Below are 22,296 nucleotides of genomic sequence, written 5' to 3' on the forward strand. Positions count from 1 at the left end.
CAGGGATGAGTTGTTAACATTTGAGCCCTTTGATAATAAATTTTAATTCAGCCTCCTTCCCTCCTGCTTCCCCATAAAAAATGCTGGGACCAATCCTGAGGAAGTCCCTGAGAAGCCAACAAGAGCATAGGAACTTTACCTCTCTCTTGTGTAGACTTTTGGGCTCAGGCTGGAGCCCAAGCTCTGAGACCACGCAAGCGGGGAGGGTCCCAGAGCCCGGGCTCCAGACCAGCATCTACACAGCAATGTTTAGCCTCGCAGCCCTAGCCCTATTGAATAACAATCTGTATAGAAATATATTCCCTGTTGGGTGGTTGATTTTTGATACCAGGTGGTGCTGCAGTGCTACCTCTTCAGAGATGAAGTAGTGAAAGAGGCATACGTTACCAGATGGGAATGGGGGCAAGGAAAACATTTTTGTGCCATTTTGGTATAGTAATTTGGGCAGGGGTTTGTGGTCTTGGTCATCGGGCTAATGAAGCACTACCACCACCCTAACTATTCACCACATGGTACAGTATCTTTGTGACAAGAAACTTTGTCAGGATAATCTCAGCATCACATGGAGAGTAATTTCCATTTTTTCAGTTCAGTTGCATGCTTTTGAAAATTCTGTTCTGTTTTCTGGGTTACTAGATAAATGTGTTAATGCACTAATAAAAATACTGAAAACCTGCAACCAAACAGACGGGATATCTGAGTATCAGAGAATAAGCCTTCTAAATACTGCCATCCTCACCTCTGGTCTCTGATGAATTTTGAGCATGAAAGCCCTTGTTTGCCACAAGCCCTCTCTGATGTATCTTGCAAAGTTTTAAGTCCAGCTACTTTTCTGATTTACCCAGACCCAAGGTTTCATGTCAGGTGGCCAGAGTGGGTTTAAAAACTTTAGTAAAGCACACTGATGGCAGTTGGTGTGTCATGTCCTTTCCATCTTTTTTGAGGGGAGCTTTATGCGAAGTGTATCGCCGGATTTTCAAAAGGTGTTTAATACCTGCTGCTCCCACTGACTCTAGCAGGATCTATGGTGCTTAGCACCTCTGAAAATCTGACCAGTAATATTTGATACTAGAATTTAAGTGTTACGTGTTTAGTCTCAGCCATGACACTGCTGAATGCAATTAGCTGCTTTGCAAACACAGCGTTTTAAAGACAAAAGAGATATATAAAAATACCGAAACCACCTGGCAGATGGCCTCAGACTCAATGCAACGAAAACTGTAACAACAAAAAGAAGAGTCCAACAGGAGGGTCCTGAGCAAAGTAAGATAATCCAGAAATAAATCACTGCTTTATTTAGCAAAAATGCCTACACCCGGGACTGGTTTACTCTACAGTATGAACTCTTCAAAAGGAGAATTTAGGGGTAAGCCTTCACCACGTTTTTTCCCCTCCAACCACCCTCCAACACTAGACCCAGCTGATGGATAAGTAGAAATCAGGAAGCAATACCTGAAATAACCTTTCCCATCATCTTCCTTGATTTCCAGGGATACAGAGAATGTGAAAATATCGCTGTCTGGAGTCTGTGGGGCTTCAGTGGCTGAGAGCGGAGTCTGTTTGGCAGAACGGCGGAAGGCAGTGGCAAAACTGTACAGTATTCGACTCACCTGCAATCATACATAACAGAGAGATTAGAAAAGGTTCAAGTAGGATTGCTATCTGTGTTTTCATTAACCAGTGGGATGAAAAAATATTGTGCAAGAATATGCAGATAGTATCTTAAGTAGAACCAGAATATAAGATAAAATAGTAAATGTGCATGCTGTCACCTCATGGTTGCAATTTCTATGCATTTACCAACGCCTGAGTTATGAAGAGACCATTTCTTCATAACATTTCGCAATGCCTTGAGTGATTATTTCACAAGTTACGGAAATAATCATACTCTGATTCTCTAATGCATAAGTAGTAATTTATCTATTTAAAGGCTCTGAAAGGTTTCTAAAAATAGCATTGTGGGGCTAGCTAGATGTTTATATCTCAAGATTCTGTATCAAATCTGCTCATTTTGTATGGCAAGATTATTTTTTCCTAAGAATCTGCCTACATACAGAAGTTGCACAGATTTAACTAAGGGTGTGCACTGATTTAGTCAAACTGGTGGTACTTTTTAAGCATATACTCTTGCATCAGATTAACAAAAGGTGTGATATTACACTGTCTTAGTTATGCTGGTATAACACTGCATGCATACCTTCTTGCACCAGTTTAAATCTGGTTTACACCAATTTAGCCTGCTCCTGTTATGCAAACCGTTAGGTCAAGCTAACCTGATGTAAACCTGGTTCAAACTGATGCAAAAATACACACACAATGTAGCACCAGTTTAACTTTTGTGATATCACACCTTTAGTTAAACTGATGCAACTGGGTGTGTAAACAAGACCCAACTGCCTGCTCCACAAATTCTCTGTGTGTTCTTTCTGGCCTGCACTACAACAACAGAGATTCTGCAATTGAAATTTGATTAGTGTGTTTGCTACTGTTCAAGCCCAGAGTAGACAGTCTCATTCTCCCAGAGCTGTGTTGGCTCTGCAGGGTTAAAAGGAAAAGGCAGGTTTCAGAAGATCCTCCAGGAGCTCGACAAATCTGCAAGACCATATTTATGAGGTTCCTTTTTCAACTATAACCACAGTGCCCTGCACACTGCAGCAAGCGTCACCTAAAATCTGCATCTCCCTGGTGGAAATTTTAGGGTAGCTTCAGATGCAGTATTAATTTTAATATTATTAAATTTTACTTTTAATGCAATGAAACCTATGCATTAGCCCTTGTTATACTTTTTTATATTAAATGGAGATTGTTTTGCATTATCTTCACATTTTCAGTTTTTTAAATGGTGTAAATTTTTATAATGATAGTGAATATCTACAGCCTAGAAGCTGTCAAGGGGCAGGTAAAGGTTAGCAGCTGGGAAGGTGAGACACACATGTGGTTTTGTGGAATATACACAAGATATTTCTGCTAAAATGATCAGCAGTGAAGCAGTTAATGCTGACATTGAAAACTATTCTCTTTTGCTTTCACCCTACTGGATAATTCACACTCTTCAGAGATATTGTTTCAGGCTGTCTGCAAACTCAGGCAGCTGTCACTGCCTCAGACTGCACTTAATTCAGATTGAGTTTTCTTTGTAATCATAAATGTTGAAAAACTTTAAATGAAAGTTTAGATTTTGGAGCACAATTATCCAGCCAGGGGTGAATTACACAGCTGTAGAATTATGAAAAACATGGAATCATAGAAACGTAGGTCCTTGGAAGGGACCTTGAGAAGTCATCAAGTCCAGCCCTCTGCACTGAGGCAGGACCACGTAACCCTAGATGACCTCTGATGGGTGTTTGTCCAACCTGTTTTCAAAAAAATGTCCAGTTACTGGGATTCCCCTTTTAGAGGCCTTATCTACCCTTATTGTTAGAAAGCTTTCCTAATATCTAACCTAAATCTCCCTGTGACCCGAACAGCACACCAATGCCAGTTGGCATACGTCTGTCACGATATTTACATAAAAGCTGTCATATAAATATATCATTGGAATACTAATAATTCACTGATCATTAATATTCTGATGTGATGTATATACAGTAAACCCACAAAGAACTTCATAGATATGCTGGAAATATGTGACTAAAAAGCGTTCAAACCAGAAATATCGGGGGAAGTTGATAAACAAGTTTTCTCCAGACAAAGGAAAGAGGCTAATACCTCAAACCAGGTGTGGCCAAATTCAATAGGTTATTCTTTTGTACAGGTATCCGAGGTTGCAGGAAGAGAACATTTGCATTGTAAAAAGCAGGGGAGGAACCAGCAGGGAGACAGAGTCTAGACCAGACAGCATGGCATCTATACCTTGCAGGGAAAAAACTAACTTTATCGGGGGATACTCTTCACTCAGAAGAATGTCTTTCAAAGATTTACTGGACCATAAAGAGCAGGGAGAGAATCCTTAAGTTATCCTTCATCTGAGAAAACAAATCTACCCAGCACTCTGAGCTCTGTGAACGGTCCTGCCAGAGAGTCTGGTCAGCCGTGCTGGAAAAAAAAACACTTGGTAAGAAACACTTCTGCAAAAAGAGACTCGTTTGTTAAATCAGGTTTTAGTCTTAGAAGCATATTTTCACTTTTGTTTGCTCATAACCTTTTCTAGCTTTATTCCTTATACGTGGTACCACTTAAACCTAAGTCTTTTTGTTTAATCAACTTGTTTTACTATAAACCAATTCAGTGCTTTGATTAAAATGGTGTGTTTGTTAACCCCAGCTGAGGTAATAAGCTGCTGGGTATTGTCTTTTTAAGGGAGGCACAAGCAAATTCTGAGCATTCAGTGACAGGGCTGTGCATAGCAGATAGATTTGGGAGTTGAAGTTCACTGACTGTTACCTACTAGGCAAGATTTGGGCTGGCAGAGCCCTGAAGTTTGCTTATAAGGCGAACAAGCTGATGGGTCAGTGAGCTGTCTTACAGCTTAGCAGCAGCTGTCACTTGAGGCTGAGAGGGGTAACAGTGACTTACAGTTTTGGGAACCCCGCAGATTAAGGCACTCCCCCTTGCTGCATATTAAGCCCATTACTTCTTGTCCTACTTTCAATGGACATGGAGAACAAATGATAACAGTCTTCAACTATGAAGAAGACCGGTGATCAGATACCCCCTCATTCTTCTTTTCTCAAGTCTAAATATGCCCAGTTTTTTTTTTTATTTTTCCTCACAGGTCAGGATTTCTAAACTTTCAATCACTTTTGTTGCTCTCCTCTGGACTCTCCAATTTATTCGCATCTTTTCTGAAGTGTGGTGCCCAGAACTGCACTCTGTATTCCAGCTGAAGCCTCACTAGTGCTGGCTAGAGCAGGATAATTACCTCCTGTATCTTACATACAACACTTATGTTAACACACTCCATAATGACATTAACCTTTTTTGCAACTCTATCACACTGTTGACTCATTCAGTTTGTGATCCACTATAACCCCTATGTGATCCCTATAACATGAGACCCTGAGTACATGAGACACTTTAATAAGACTTAAAAGCAACATAAACAAATTTAAATTGAAGAATAAGTTTCATTTGTTGCTGTTAGGACCAAATTCTTAAATCAGATGTTCAATCTCACTGATGTTAACGAGAGTTATGAGTTCTGGGAGTGTAATTGGTCCAAAAGAGATTTACGAAGTGTTGCTGGGATATGCTCTTAACACCAGTAAGGTCAAGAAAGAATTCAACTTACAGCTTCTTGAATTTCACATCGGAAGACATGAATCCTGAACAGTTCTGCATTGTAGTGGCTTTCAGTGAAAGCAAAGCAGTCACTCTCGGGAGTCCCATCATGCCCTCGCACACAGAAGAGAATTTTATAGATTGGATAATTCGCTATTTCTGTGTGTGTTTGAGGATCTAAGAGCCTGTTTTAAAAAAAAAAAAAAAAAAAAAAAAAGTAAAGTATAGTTTTGGGCTTTACAAGGATTACTTTGGCCAACCATTTATTCGTGAGATTGAAGGATTCCACTGATATTTAGAGAAAGCACGATACATAGACCCTATCCCCAATTGTCATTTATCTCAAGGCATTAATTATATGTGAAATACTGACCCATCTCCAACCCCTGTGTAAATGCCCCTCTCCCCCAACAGAGTGCAGTCAGTCAGCATTAAAATGGAATCCTATTAAATGGGCCAGGTATTTCCATCTTGCCTGAACCACTTTACTCTGAGGTGATGGGACAGGGAAGAAAAGCCGCGGCAGCGCTGTGAAGCGCGAGTGTAGTCGCGCCGCCAGCGCTACAAGAGAGCTCTCGCAGCGGTGCAAGTACTCCACCTCTCCGAGGGGAATAGCTTGCAGCGCTGCGAGTGAGCGTGCAGCGCTACAGGCTCTGATTACACTGGTGCTTTACAGCGCTGCACTCGCTGCGCTCGGGGGGGGGGGGGGCGTTTTCACACCCCTGAGCGCAGCAAGTTGCAGCGCTGTACAGCGCGAGGGTAGCCAAGGCCTCAGACTATTTCCAAGGCACCAGTAAGTAACTGCCCCAGCTATGTTTTCCAAGACAATTCAGATATTAAAGAAGATTCTGTGCTGCCCCTTGTACATGAGAAGTTCTTTACAAACTGATCTGTAAGGCCACTTGACCTTCTCTTCTTTAAAATCCCTCAAGACCCACTTCTGCCACATTTAAAACAAATCCCAGGTTGCTCGTATCTCCTCCTAATTGTGATTGGTCGCTCGCTCTCCTTTGACAGATGGAACTGATCAGACTGACTGCAACAGACTCCAGAGTCCCTGAATGAGCTTCATACCTCACGGTTCCTTCAGACACATTAGGCACTGACAGGGTCACATCTAAAGAAATCTGGCACTGGCTTCGTAAGATAGACATCATTCTCAGGGCTTCCACTTCGCTCCTGGGGGCGTTCACTGAGGCGCAGCCCAAGTAGGTAAGCTTGCTGAACACCACACTGTCCTCATCTGCCACTGGTGTAAAAGGGCTCGACTCCTCACAATCTGCAACAAGGCACAAAGTGACAAATGAAGAGGCAAGCCAGCTGGTACATGTTAGTAAGCTTCAAGGCAGGCCTCCCAATAACCAGGGGTCTGGAACCATGCAACGACATTCATAGAATCATAGAAACATAGGGAAGGAAGGGACCTTGAGAAGTCATCAAGTGCAGACTCCTGTGCTGTGGCAGGGCCAAGTAAAACTAGACCATGTTGGACAGGTGTTTGTCCAGGCTGTTTTTAAAACTTCCAATGATGGGGATTCTACAACCTTCCTTGGAAGCCTATTCCAGAGCTTAACTACCCTAATAATTAGCAAGTTTTTCCTAATATCTAACCTAAATCTCCCTTGGTTCAGATTAATTCCATTACTTCTTGTTTTACCTTCAGTAGTCATGGAGAACAATTGATCACCATCCTCTTTATAACAGCCCTTAACATATTTGACTATTGTTATCAGCCCTCCCCCACCCCCTTCTTTTCTCAAGACTAAACATGCCCATTTTTTAAAAACCTTTCCTCATAGGTCTAAACCTTTTATCATGTTTGTTGCTCTCCTCTGGACTCTCCCCAATTTGTCCACATCCTCCCTATAATGTGGTACCCAGAATCGGACACAGCCCTTCAGCTGAGGCCTCACCAGTGCTGAGTAGAGCGGGACAATTACCTCCCGTGTCTGACATAGGACACTTTTGTTAATACGCTCTAGAGTGATATTAGCCTTTTTGGCAGCTGCTTCACATTGCTGACTTGCATTCAATTTGAGATCCACTATAAACCCCCCCCCCCCCCGACTCTTTTCAGCAGTACTACTGCCTAGCTATTATCCCTCATTTTGTAGTTGTGCATTTGATTTTTCCTTTCTATGTACTTTGCACTACTCTTTATTGAATTTCATCTTGTTGAATTCAGACCAATTTTTTAATTTGTCATGGTCGTTTCAAATTCTAATCCTGTCCTCCGAAGTGCTTGCAACCCTTCCCAGGTTGGTGTCACTTGTAAATTTTATAAGCATAGTCTCCACTTCACTATCCAAGATATTAACGAAAATATTAATAGTACCAGACCCAGGACTGACACTTGTGGGACCCCACTAGATACGCCCTCCCAGTCGGACAGTGAGCCATCAATAACTGTTTTTTTGAGCATGGTCTTTCAACCAGTTGTGCGCCGCCTTATAGTAATTTCATCTAGACATTACAAAAAGCCAGGACAGACTAAAATGGATATGGAAAGCCCATGATTAGAAATGGAAAGAGAGCTATCCAAGCTCTTAAGATTGACTCTCTCCATGGGGGTACCCTCTAGCATCCTGTCCGAATGCATTCATTTTCACCAGGACAGTAAAAGTCATAGGCATTCTAACTGGACCAATTTAACAGGCAGCACATGTTTAAAGCACTCACCGTGGTCACACTGTGATCTAACCACTATTTTCCTTCAGGATAGGGGTTTCTAAACTTTATCCATAGTTTGAATAATATCTTAAATGATCTCATGGGCCACCTCCCCTCCCAGTGGGAATCACATGACATCCCTCTGGCAACTACAACATTACTCAGACAGAAAAGTGATATCAGAAGTGTACTTTTAAATTCTTTTAATGCTATTTCGCAGCTAAAAATAAGAATGAGGAAGCTTGAGTTGGGAGAGAATTTTACTGGGGATCATTTAAAAGAGAGATAGAGAGAGAGCGCATGCTAGCACTTAGAACTATTTATTGAATTCACAAATTTTGTGCAAACACATTTTATAAGCCTAAACCTTATGAATGAATGCCCATGGGATGGAGCATCTTCACTCTTTATTCTCTGTAGACAAATAAGTTGAGCATCAGACACTTTTCAACATGCATGTGGGTTTTTCAGGTGAGACCGTAAAAATAAGATCCTGGCTAAAAAAATTTAAAAAGCACCCAAGTCACTTAAGGATTTTGAAAATTTCACCTCATCTGCTCTGCCATACCTTTTAAGACCCCATGCCAATTTTGTAAGAATAGGGGCTTTAATCCAGTATCTTTAGACAAAGTTCCCTTTCCTCTCACTGTGCCCCAACTGTCTCTTGCCCTCCACCCCAGAAGCAGCTGCATTTCAGTGGTAACATACATATGATGGTGAAGTACTTTGGGATCCCTCTGGGTGAAAGCAGCCAGAACAATGCAATACATTCACCCTGTTCATCTGCATTACAGCACATTGTTTTGAGTAGCTAACTTACGTCTGAAGTAGTAAGTTTGACTATACTATTGATACCATCCTACTATATGAGCAGATGACATGACAAGTGCTTCATACATTGTGCATCATACGTAGAGAAACCCAGAACTTCTGATGGCCGCTAATAGGTACTCCCCAGTTTTTCTAACCTCCCTGTGTCGGTTTCACTGGCAGGCTCATCTCAGGTTTCTGGAGTCCTGTCATCGACACCGGGTTAATGGTAGAGGATGCCGAAGCCTCAAGAAGGATGGGATCTTCCCCTTCTCCGTCAGTCCTGCTTTCTTCCCCATGTTCCCGGTCACTGGACAGGTCTTCCATGGGTGGATCCATCAGTATATCTTCAAGTTCTTTCTGCAGCTGCTGCTCACTCCCATTCCCTACAATCTAAGAGTCAGAAACACAATCAGGAAGGAAAAAGGATTGTTCAGTTGAAGAAAGACTCACATATAAAGAATTAAAAAAATAACTAGCATAAATCCAGACTTGCCACCAGCTACAACTGCACAATCTAAACACACACAACTTAAATGAAAGCCAAACACACAGTAACTGATTTCCCTAGATTTAGTATATGAGTGCTCTTCTTCAGAAACAAAACTGGCCTTGTTTAATACTTCAATATACCTTACAAAGAAATCGGAGAGCAGGAATTACTTGGACATGGGAAAAGAGAGTGAGGTGAGTGCCCTCCAAAACTAGTCAGACAGCATATAAAGTATATGCAAATGAAAGTATTAACAGAAGTTAGTACTATTATGCCTTCTATGGAGGCCTTCAGTGACAACAGCAAGTGCCTAATATTCGATAAATACACTATGCTGTTCATAAGGAGGCAAAGACCTCTGTCTACTGATAAAATAATGAGATTACATAGGAAGAGGGCTCAGGAGAGGGGAGTCAGAAATAGATTTATACCCTCGGCATCAGAAACAGAAGCCATTTAGGCAAAGTATTAAATGTACATGGTTGTGCTGCTTGCTGACACTGCACCCACTGAGGCCAATGGCAAAGCTTCCATCAACTTAAATGGTGCAACGTCAGAGCCTTGGGTGTTAAGAGGATGGAGCCAGCATTTAGTACTCTGCAGTGGCTAAAGTAGACTGAAAAGCTAGCCAAGGAAGAGGAACACTGCTGGCTCTGATGTCTATAGGGATACAGAGGAGCTCTATGGAATAAGGCTATAGAATAGAGGCGCATTATGAGGCACAAGGTGTAAGTGTTGGTGTCCTATACAGCTGTGCTTCCAAAGTGTCTAAAACGTCACACTTCAGGAACTCCTTACGTAATTTACCAATCAGTATCTCTACCTGTCACAATGGTATTTAGATACAGAAGTGATAAGTGTATCACAAATACCACAGAACAGACAAAGGAGATGCAGAAAGCATCTTGAAAGCATTTTGCCAAGTGTCAGCCAATAAAATTTACTAATGTTCTATCACTTAATTTGTTGGTAGCCATCCTTATCCTGTTGGCATTGTACCCCATTTCCATATCATAGCCATCTTTGTTAAGATATTGATGTAAGACACTGCACATAAGCTAGAGTGTCCTGGCTAGTTCAGTGATATCAGATCCCTAGCACCTTTTATTAGTCCTTTTTGTTATAATTTTTTTTTAAATCTTATCGAGAAAAAGGAATCTGGAATTCGTTCTTGTTCTCCTCCTCTCCTTTTTGCTTGGAAACTAGACAGTAAAGCATGGAGAAAGACTCAATGCACACAGAACTCTGCCCAGAACACCACTTACATAAGGAAGTATATAATTCTATCGGCACCATAACCAATGTATCTTAGTGGAATATCAACTCGTCCTGAAAGCTTTTGAAGCAATGGCGTAGGTCCTCAGATTCAAACAGTAACTAAGTCAACCTACAGTCCAGGTAAGACGGTTAAAATAATACACTGAAGCAGATACCAGGAGAGCTTCACATATTACAATTAGAGCCTTGAAATTAAATCTACTATTCATAGATTCATAGATTATAGGACTGGAAGGGACCTTGAGAGGTCATCGAGTCCAGTCCCCTGCCCGCATGGCAGGACCAAATACTGTCTAGACCATCCCTGATAGACATTTATCTAACCTACTCTTAAATATCTCCAGAGACGGAGATTCCACAACCTCCCTAGGCAATTTGTTCCAGTGTTTAACCACCCTGACAGTTAGGAACTTTTTCCTAATGTCCAACCTAGACCTCCCTTGCTGCAGTTTAAACCCATTGTTTCTGGTTCTATCCTTAGAGGCTAAGGTGAACAAGTTCTCTCCCTCCTCCTTATGACACCCTTTTAGATACCTGAAAACTGCTATCATGTCCCCTCTCAGTCTTCTCTTTTCCAAACTAAACAAACCCAGTTCTTTCAGCCTTCCTTCATAGGTCATGTTCTCAAGACCTTTAATCATTCTTGTTGCTCTTCTTTGGACCCTTTCCAATTTCTCCACATCTTTTTTAAAATGCGGCGCCCAGAACTGGACACAATACTCCAGCTGAGGCCTAACCAGAGCAGAGTAGAGCGGAAGAATGACTTCTCGTGTCTTGCTCACAACACACCTGTTAATGCATCCCAGAATCATGTTTGCTTTTTTTGCAACAGCATCACACTGTTGACTCATATTTAGCTTGTGGTCCACTATAACCCCTAGATCCCTTTCTGCTGTACTCCTTCCTAGACAGTCTTTTCCCATTCTGTATGTGTGAAATTGATTTTTCCTTCCTAAGTGGAGCACTTTGCATTTGTCTTTGTTAAACTTCATCCTGTTTAACTCAGACCATTTCTCCAATTTGTCCAGATCATTTTGAATTATGACCCTGTCCTCCAAAGTAGTTGCAATCCCTCCCAGTTTGGTATCATCCGCAAACTTAATAAGCGTACTTTCTATGCCAATATCTAAGTCGTTGATGAAGATATTGAACAGAGCCGGTCCCAAAACAGACCCCTGCGGAACCCCACTCGTTACGCCTTTCCAGCAGGATTGGGAACCATTAATAACAACTCTCTGAGTACGGTTATCCAGCCAGTTATGCACCCACCTTATAGTAGCCCCATCTAATTTGTATTTGCCTAGTTTATCGATAAGAATATAATGCGAGACCGTATCAAATGCCTTACTAAAGTCTAGGTATACCACATCCACCGCTTCACCCTTATCCACAAGGCTCGTTATCCTATCAAAGAAAGCTATCAGATTGGTTTGACATGATTTGTTCTTCACAAATCCAAGCTGGCTGTTCCCTATCACCTTACCACCTTCCAAGTGCTTGCAGATGATTTCCTTAATTACTTGCTCCATTATCTTCCCTGGCACAGAAGTTAAACTAACTGGTCTGTAGTTACCTGGGTTGTTTTTATTTCCCTTTTTATAGATGGGCACTATATTTGCCCTTTTCCAGTCTTCTGGAATCTCTCCCGTCTCCCATGACTTTCCAAAGATAATAGCTAGAGGCTCAGATACCTCCTCTATTAGCTCCTTGAGTATTCTAGGATGCATTTCATCAGGCCCGGGTGACTTGCAGGCATCTAACTTTTCTAAGTGATTTTTAACTTGTTCTTTTTTTTATTTTATCCGCTAAACCTACCCCCTTCCCATTAGCATTCACTATGTTAGGCATTCCTTCAGACTTCTCGGTGAAGACCGAAACAAAGAAGTCATTAAGCATCTCTGCCATTTCCAAGTTTCCTGTTACTGTTTCTCCCTCTTCACTAAGCAGTGGGCCTACCCTGTCTTTGGTCTTCCTCTTGCTTCTAATGTATTGATAAAAAGTCTTCTTGTTTCCTTTTATTCCCGTAGCTAGTTTGAGCTCATTTTGTGCCTTTGCCTTTCTAATCTTGCCCCTGCATTCCTGTGTTGTTTGCCTATATTCATCCTTTGTAATCTGTCCTAGTTTCCATTTTTTATATGACTCCTTTTTATTTTTTAGATCGTGCAAGATCTCGTGGTTAAGCCAAGGTGGTCTTTTGCCACATTTTCTATCTTTCCTAACCAGCGGAATAGCTTGCTTTTGGGCCCTTAATAGTGTCCCTTTGAAAAACTGCCAACTCTCCTCAGTTGTTTTTCCCCTCAGTCTTGATTCCCATGGGACCTTACCTATCAGCTCTCTGAGCTTCCCAAAATCTGCCTTCCTGAAATCCATTGTCTCTATTTTGCTGTTCTCCCTTCTACCCTTCCTTAGAATTGCAAACTCTATGATTTCGTGATCACTTTCACCCAGGCTGCCTTCTACTTTCACATTCTCAACGAGTTCCTCCCTATTTGTTAAAATCAAGTCTAGAACAGCTTCCCCCCTAATAGCTTTTTCAACCTTCTGAAATAAAAAGTTGTCTCCAATGCAGTCCAAGAATTTGTTGGATAGTCTGTGCCCCGCTGTGTTATTTTCCCAACATATATCCGGATAGTTGAAGTCCCCCATCACCACCAAATCTTGGGCTTTGGATGATTTTGTTAGTTGCTTGAAAAAAGCCTCATCCACCTCTTCCACCTGGTTAGGTGGCCTGTAGTAGACTCCTAGCATGACATCTCCCTTGTTTTTTGCCCCTTTAAGCCTAACCCAGAGACTCTCAACACTTCCGTCTCCTATGTCCATCTCTACCTCAGTCCAAGTGTGTACATTTTTAATATATAAGGCAACACCTCCTCCCTTTTTCCCGTCTATCCTTCCTGAGCAAGCTGTACCCATCCACACCAACATTCCAATCATGTGTATTATCCCACCAAGTTTCAGTGATGCCAACAATGTCATAGTTGTATTTATTTATTAGCACTTCCAGTTCTTCCTGCTTATTCCCCATACTTCTCGCATTTGTATATAGGCATCTAAGATACTGGTTTGATCTTTCCTCCCAGTTTTGTCCTGACTCTCCTTTCTCTCTGCCAATATAGCCCACACTCCCTCTTGTTTCCGACCCATCTCCCCGGTCTCCATGTTCCCCACTTACCTGTGGGCTTTGCTCACTATGAGAGTAAGAAAAAATATGAACCGACAATACCTGTTACATGGATGTTCATATGAGTCTACATGGTACATGCCCTCTAAAGAAAATTACAGTAAAATTCCAAGCAGGAGATATTCACCTTGTTACTGGCTCTCTCATATCACTCAAAGTTATTCCCCGTTGAGCTGTAATTCTGACATACAGCAGCTGCCAGCTGCAGGCTTTCAAGGATCAATCCCCATCCCATCTCCAAATTTCAAAACACTTAAATAAGGAAAAATGGAGAAATCTCAAACCTGTCTAACACCTTCCTCAGACTTTCCACACCTTCACTCTATGATCCCCACAAAACACAGAAATAAATATTACATCTATGTCTGAAAACCTCAAATTGTATAGTAACCGGATGCTTAGGGTTTAAACAGTTTATTGATTTCTTAGCCATTTGTCACACGTGGAAAACAAAAATGAAAATCAACTGCTCTTCCCCCTCTACATTTTGAATTTGGTTCTGATCAAAGGCATCACCTTGACAACTCTGTACTTAAGTTCTCGATCTACAGCGCAGGTGAAGCACGTGCAGGGTCAGGCTAAGCTTTCCACACACTGTGCCTTACGCCTGAACTGACTAGCCCTAACAGCTCATTCAATCCTTGACCTCAATGCTGAGCCTGCCAAAGGGGCCTAACTGGTGCCAACTGTGGTGGCGGTGGCCTCGTTCGTGACCTGACTACCTGTTCTCTAGTCACTGAACCGAGACGTACACCGCATTTTACATACGCCACTGAATACCCTTCCAATGACAAATTTCAATTGTTAGTGACCTGGGCCGCAGCCAAACCAGTGACCTAAGAGGGGGAAAGCTCCAGCTTTCTATAGCACAGTGGTTTTCATCCTTTTCTCATTTGCAGACCCCTAACATTTTGAATGGAGTTGCAGACCCCTTTGGAAATTCAACCTGTGGTCTACGGACCCCTAACAGAATTCTTAGACTGAAAACTGAATAGAACTCAACTATACATGTTACACGTGCTCAGCATGGCATTTGACACAACATGAGAAAGGGCACTAAACTGTGAGCTTCTATGGTAACGACAACACTTCCGGGTTTTGACCTGTAAGTGGGGATATTCACATACTTTTGATTGATCAGAAATACAGAATGCCTTTTCTGGAATCTGAAACTTTATTTTCATAGTCACCTTTCACAGACCCCTTAGACCAGAGGTCAACTTATTTACCACTGTGTGCAGCTCTCTATGTATGGAGGTGGCCCACAACACAATATATATACTACTTGTATGGCCCAGAGAATATCACATGGGCCGAAGCTGTGTGCTGATTGGGCCGCAAGAGGCCTGCAGGCTGGAACCACTGCCTTAGACATAGTCTTTGGACCCGCAAGGGTACACGGACCATAGGCTGAAAACCACTGCCCCAGCAGATGGTACACAAGGAGTGAAACAAATCAGCAATAAAAGCAACATAGAGCACATGAAACTGAAAGCAGGAAGAATCTAATGAGTATTATTGTAGAGTCCAGGCCAGCACAAAAATCGCCTGGCGCGCCCACAGTCAGGCTGCCGATGCTGTGGAATCACTCAGAGAAGATTTTCAGTACAGTTTCAAGGTTTCTTGCATTTTATCCTGCTCTTTTGCCCGCAGCAAAGGAAAGAAACCATCTCACAGAGACGTGTGGCCTTAGAAACCTCAGTAACTTGTGGCTGGCTATGAACGGTCACAGAAGGTAAAGCAAACAAAAGCCAAGGAGATACCTGTGCTCCTCATTCCAAACCATGATTAAAAAAATGGAACAAGAAAAATCATTACACTTGAAACCTGGACACAGGGCGGGACTCTTACAGCTGCATTCAAAAGCCCCTATGTGGTAAATACAACAAACCTGCTGTCCAGGGGCCAAGATAAAAAACAACAACACTGCCTTAGAGGCAAATTGGAGCCAAGGACAGGAAGATAGTCACTCAATTATGCTTCTAGTGAGCCATGTTCTAGGGATAGTGGGGGTCATTTAAGATGCAACAGTTCTGTAAGTTTGTTGGGAACACACAAATGATCAGTAAGAGGCAACCTCTGAACCCTGACAGAAGTGGGGGTACAGAAGGGAAAGGCAAAGAGATTAATGATCTGGTAAATGTTTGTCTGTCTGTTCAGGACAGATGCTTTCTCTCATTTTAACAAAAACTGGAGCCCCGCATGATCCCAGAATCATTAACTATAAGATGTTGCAGCACCACAAAACCTATTTATGTGGGCTTACCATTACCTGTATCCAAAACAAACCAAGAGTAATTTTTATATTTTATCTACCCCCCGTTACCCTCAGGTGTGTGCACATGAACACACCCCACCAGCTTTCTCTGCTCTCTGGGAGCTAATGTACTGTGCTATTACAAGACACCCATTCTACAGAGTGCTCCAGGAATGGGATTTTTGTAAATTCAATTCATGCCAACTGCCAGCTCACACAAGCAACGTGACGGGGGGGAGGGGGAAGTGTTGACAGCAGAAACAGCTGTTGGGTGGCATTTTTGGCATACACTCAGCAAAAGCACCCCTTTAAATTGTGTGAATCATGTACGTCAGCACATATAAAAACCAAAAAAAAGTTAATAGTTATGAACAGCTACAGAAAGATACAGGCCATGAATACATTTTCAGGAGCAAATGTATCTTACTGGATTTTATACAAATTTTTACAAAGAAACAAAAATGGCTATTAGCTCAGACAGAAGTCTATATCAAAGGAACACAAGATGAAGAGCGCCTCAGGCTCAGTATCTTATGCAGTTCACCAAACAGAGCGTGCAAACAAGCTTAAAACTCAGCAGGATGCGTGGTGAGGAAGCAAGGGAAATAAGATCCACAAACTGCAGTTCTAGAATTACAGAGCTAGAAGAACAATCTCGAACTCAATGCCATTCCGATTTTTTTTTTTTGATCAATACAAGTTTTTGCCTCCTTTGGTGGCAACATGATGGCAGCTGAACTTAGAGCAGATACAAACAAATGAGATTAGTCATACGTCCTGAAACAGTTCTTTATCCCTGAGAAAAGTCTTCTCCCCATTTCTGCCTCTGACACATACAATCTGGGCAATCCCTACTTGGGATTTTTTTTTTAAATATAGTCAATTTCCATGTGCTGCTGCCATGCAGCTAGATAAGATATATATAAAGTGCCCAACACCGTGTTAACTGCCTCCTCCTGAACCTAGCTTTCACAAGTTCCACAGATAAACAGCCAACTAATACAGTGGAATTGGCTCCTGGAAAGCAAAGTCCATTTTATGGAGGCAGTGGACAGGACTGTTCCCCATCAAGACACTGGAGTTATCCTTCTAATCTTCATTTGTCTTTAGTCCACTGACAGCAAGCAATTGATTTCCATTCATAAAGGCAGCTACAATACCCTCTATTTCCAGTGATAGTTTGTTGTCTCGTTATGCAGAAAGGAGGGGGTTAACTAAAGAAATTCCTGCAGGAATGACTTTGAACTGGGCACCTACTTGCATTAACTAAGGTATAATGTTTCCATTAATCATTCAGATTGCAGTTATAAAGAAACAGCATGCTCTCTCAAAAGACAGAATACAAAAGGAAAGGTTCAAGGTGATTCACTTTGTTCAATGACTGTACCCAGCCTTCACCTGGGAATTCATGCTGAAGTTTACTCACGAAACCCAACAAAACTACTGTAATGTTTAGTTCCAGATCAGGAAACAACATAATTCTGTTTGATAATACAAGCCCAAATGTTACTGCACTAAAGATACATGTGCGTCCTGAAAATCCAAAAGCATCAAACACCCATAGCTGGGTAATCATTACAACTGCATTAGGAATCCAAACATCTCAACCTTGAAGTGATACTTGCTTCAGAATGAGCCATTTCACATCTCCAAATGTTATTTGGCACTAACAGAGTGGAATGGATTCTCGTAGTCTTCTCTCTTCTGTAGACTCAGATAACCCTCAATAGTTTAAGAAACTGATCAGCTGCCTCTCACATTACTGTTCTTAAGACAAGGACATCTTCTGCGCGGTGTGCTGAAATTCTAAGACTCAGTAGTTACCCAGGCATGTACTCTAAAGCAGACAAGTGAGGCTACTATTCCTCTTTTGGAGTTAAATTTCTGGACAGAACCTTGTGGATCATTCAAGGAAGTCTCACTTGTTGATATAATTTTGCAGACTATTCCTTTGCAAGGGGAATTGTCGCTGAATTTTCTGCAGTTGCAATACAATTACATAAATCAATTTTTTCACCAGATGAAAAAGTTCTTAAGAAAAAAGAACTGTTCTTCCACTGAAGGCTGTCTGTTGTGTCATCTATAATAATGCATCCATTAAACGACTACTATAGAGATCAGAAAGGAATTCAAGAAAGCCAAGTAGAGCAGCTGGAGATATACGAAAGCTGTGGAAAGGCATCAGGAAATCTGCAGTGAAGTCTTTGTTCAGCCTCCCAGCTCCTAGCAGCAAAGAAGAAAACAGTCCCACAGAGGGAATACAAGATTTTTCTCCCAATTTGAAATTTGGATTGGACATTCTTTGTATGACAGATCTAACTGACCTGAGATCTCAAGGTCTCTTACATAGGCGAGCTAATTTTTCCTTCAACTTCCATACAGAACATTCTAACTTAGATCAGCCCTGGAAAAGATCCGCTTTATATTATAATATATGAAAATACAGCTACAGTTGCAAGAGTTTAGAGTTCCCATCATATTTCTATCACCACATTTTAAGGCCATTTTAATGCCCAACAGAGTTCACATAACTTGCTCCTGGGCCTGTGTTCTGAGGTCCACATTACATGTCCTGGGTGTTAGGTTTCAGGCTACTTCCAAATTTCTTAGAGAACCTTTCCCATTGAGAAACTTTAGTATGCAGTAGAACCAACGAGCAAACTGATGACATATGTGCATTAACAAGGGCTTTCTCCCCTGAAAGCTGCAGTGAAGTTGAAATTCTAACCATCTGAAAATCATAATGTATGATTGTTTCATCTCAAACACTGGGTGACAACTCCAGTGAAGGATTCGGCAAAATGAAAAACCAAGTAGTGATGGTGACAGCACTTATTCAAAACATAAATATCATCTACAATGACAGCAGAAGTAATTCAAAAAATATCAGCAAAGGACATTGATTCTTGAATAAGTTCTCTCTTCTTTCAAGTTTTCAGCAATAGAAGTCCCTCTAAGCTCTTTTGTGGTTAATTTGGGTTAGAAGAAAGAATGAAGTCGGGTTATGGATTCTTACCTTCAGTCCTGTTTTTTCATCATCACTACCATTATTTGTAGATGGCGTTTCATCCCCTTGCCTGGAAACCAAGACAAAATCTTCACTGTTAAGAGTGGATACCGAGTCTGAAGAGACACTGATTTTTCCAACAGAGACCTTGTCATCCATGACTTAAAAAGGAAGTTCGACTCATGAATGAGATTTTTTATATACTCCTGAAAAACAAAAATCATAAAAATACTTATATAGAAGTTTGTGCTTGAAGCTCAAATGTTTCTTTTCAGAAACTCGATGACTATTAAAGATCAACACATCTGACTGCATAGCTAAGTAACAGTTCTCAGTACATCAATGTGCACTCATGGTCCTGGCTTTCCAATTTGCTGTGAAACTCTTTACTCTGAAAGTGCTGCACTGGTTTCTATAGATCACAAAACAAAGTTATATTTTGAAGTGTTTCATGATCACCTTTCCCAGTGAAGGCCCATCTACTTTACAAACAGATTCACATCTGAGGAACTGGTTATAACACTTTCATTGTGCAGTGTAGATGGGGCCTAAAATCATACTCCCAAGCAGTGCTTAAGTTCATCTTTTTAAGGAACATGGTTAAGATCTTGTCTACACTGCCAAATGAGAGTAGTAACTAAATCCCAGACACAATACTGTCTGTAGTGTAAAACAGGCTCATGGGGTATGTGCTATGTCTGGTGATGAAAGACATTATTTTAGGGCCAGCATACTTCCAACTATAAACCTAGTCATACATAACATGGCCTTCCCTTCACCTATGTTCATGTAAATGTCATGCGAGGGTTTTGTAAATATCAGGACAAGCCAATCATGAAATTCGACTCTCAAATAATCTCAACATTATATGATTTAACTCGATATGCTGTTCTAGAGATACAATGGACCCCTGAGAGCTCAGCAATATTTTATGCATCTGCACTGACACTTTTGTATTATAAGAATCAGCTCTGGACACCCTACCAAGAAACAGGAAAAACATCATAGGCTGGCTCAGTGCTGCAAGTCAGAGCCAACAGATAGGCTAAAAAAGGTCACAAGGACTGGCACTGAGATACACTTTAGATAAAGGGAACACAAGGTGGAGTTCAACTAAACACCTCTAACATCAAAGGTTCCTAGAACACCCGGCTAAAAATAGAAAGCCATGGAACAAAGGGCCAAATTCCTTAGTGAGTCCGTATTACATGCTCATCACAGGAGAACTGGTCTTTACTGACTCCAAAGGATGACCAAACCTGATTTTTTTTTCCATTTGAATTGGGCCCTTTGTCCTGTGGGGAACTGACCTCACTTGGCTGCCAAACTAGCAGCCAAACAATGAGACAGCTTGGCACAGATACATTTTTCAAAGTGCACACGGTGGGTACACAACCACCTGAGAGGATTGCTTTTTGACTTGGTGCCCTACAAAGTTCATAAGCCACGCACAGGAGGTACTCTGGAATTAATGTTGGATGGATTTTCAGCATCATTTTAGGCATGAATTTTTAACAGTGAGGATAATTAACCATTGGAACAATTTACCCAGGGTCATGGTGGATTCTCCATCAAAGGCAATTTTAAATCAAAATTGGATTTAAGAAGTGTGTTAGTTCAAAAGGAATTATTTGGGGCAAGTTCTATAGTCTGTCTTATACAGAAGGTTACACTAAATGATTAAAATGATCCCTTCTGGCCTTGGAATCTATGACTCATCCTGCCTGATGAATGGGAATTGTATTGCAGACAACAGTCCTAGCCCACTCCACCAATGGGCTGGCTGCACGCTAGGACTCAATACAGCCAGATGACTACTCCTTACTCTGAGACTGATTTTCTCCTCCAGTGCAAGGAGCATCTGAGATTAGAGTAACACAACTTCACCATAAACTTTTACTTCTCCAACTCGTGCAAATATATTGCCTTCTGTTTTTTCACAAATGGACTGTACACTTGCTCTTAACCTCTCATGAAACCTTCTCTCTGAGTGCCAAGTATTATTACAGCACATTTTCTTCCAAAGCATACATGCAGACAGTCGTGAAAGTCACTGAAGGAAGGAGCATTGTGTGATTCTCCTTTGAGAAGCATGAAATTCTTAAAAAATGCAACATCCTACACTTGTCATATTCAGACAATTTCACACTTATGAATAAAAAGGCTGCAAATAGCAGCCTAGAAGACAGTTGCTGTTTTTTCAGTACATGGCAAAGGCCTTGCGTATTCCCACAAAAGCTTCTGGGTTTGATTTTTCTTAAACCAAGTTAGAATTTATTGAACTCTACCAAACCTACTGCTGCCATGGAATTAATAAAACTGCCACTCATGACTCTCTGCCCAGTCACTGAACTGAGGGAACAGTGTAAATTTAAGGAAGACTGTAACAGTAAGACATGAAAGATCAATTGGAATATCACATCCATCATCATGTCTAGGAAGGCTTGAGGATGTAGTATATCAGAGTGACCCTTGTTCTTAGAAGCCACACTTTACACAAAGTACACTGCTTCTGGACAAAAACATAAAAGTTTATTCATGAACTTCCTCTCTTCTGACCCACATTGGCCCTACTATCCCCCCTAATCTTATCTGCTCATGTGCAATGTTTTCCTGCTGCTCTATACAATAGGTTTGGAGAAAGTACTTGAAAATACTCTCAAGCCCAGATGATCTCCAAAATTTGCCCAACTAAGGGGCTCCACTGACCCCGTCAGAGGCCCAAGAAGTGAGCTTTATTTACATAACGCAGACAGCAGCCACCTGTCTTTAAGACGGGTTGTGGCCCAGAGAGAGAACCGGTCCCAGTTTACAATCTTCCACCTTGATCTAAGCAATCTCGCTCCAGACTGAGACTTGCAGACTTTGCGAACAGCATCTTAATAATGAAGCTGAGGGTGGTGCAGATGACCATGCTCTAACAGCAGTAGATATAGCAGGGAGAGCTGAGCAGCACAGAGATGCAGATCTGAGGAAAGAACTTTGAGTGACAAGCAAGAGAGAAGCAATGAAAGGAGTAAAAGTCTTATTTCTACTGTATTATCTAAGGATGCTTACTAGCAAATACCATAGGATTACTACCAAGGGCTTTCTGATAAACCATCTCAATACTATTTTCACCTATGCCCAGGAAGGACATCAAATTTAGCATCACCTGATGAAAAGATTCCTTTATTACCTTTAAAGCCTTTTCACCTCTATCTGAGCAATACATTTTGCCTTATTTCTGAGTTTTCTCTGCTGTGTTTGTACCAGTGGCCACAAGGTTAAAAAACCTGTCTTTGCTTTTTGTTTCTGACATCAAAATTCCAGGGTCAGCTTCAACCTGAGTCAATCAGTTTAAAAAGTTGAAAGTCCAACATTCTTTCATTTTATACCCA

General features: G+C 41.4%; 1 protein-coding gene across 1 annotated transcript in view; it reads right to left on the reverse strand.

Moving 5' to 3' along the window:
- Positions 1-22,296, reverse strand: part of RABGAP1 (RAB GTPase activating protein 1) — a 123,665-nt gene that overhangs the window by 94,750 nt on the left and 6,619 nt on the right. The window contains exons 2-6 of the mRNA XM_054007282.1: positions 18,926-19,122; positions 8,859-9,093; positions 6,295-6,499; positions 5,231-5,405; positions 1,453-1,610 (exon numbers count right to left, since the gene is read on the reverse strand). Coding sequence (XP_053863257.1) covers positions 1,453-1,610; positions 5,231-5,405; positions 6,295-6,499; positions 8,859-9,093; positions 18,926-19,075 — 923 coding nt within the window. The 5' untranslated portion in view covers positions 19,076-19,122. The remainder of the gene's footprint in view (positions 1-1,452; positions 1,611-5,230; positions 5,406-6,294; positions 6,500-8,858; positions 9,094-18,925; positions 19,123-22,296) is intronic.

The sequence above is a fragment of the Malaclemys terrapin genome, chromosome 17, assembly GCF_027887155.1.
Source record: "Malaclemys terrapin pileata isolate rMalTer1 chromosome 17, rMalTer1.hap1, whole genome shotgun sequence".
In the NCBI taxonomy this organism is placed as follows: Eukaryota; Metazoa; Chordata; order Testudines; family Emydidae; genus Malaclemys; species Malaclemys terrapin.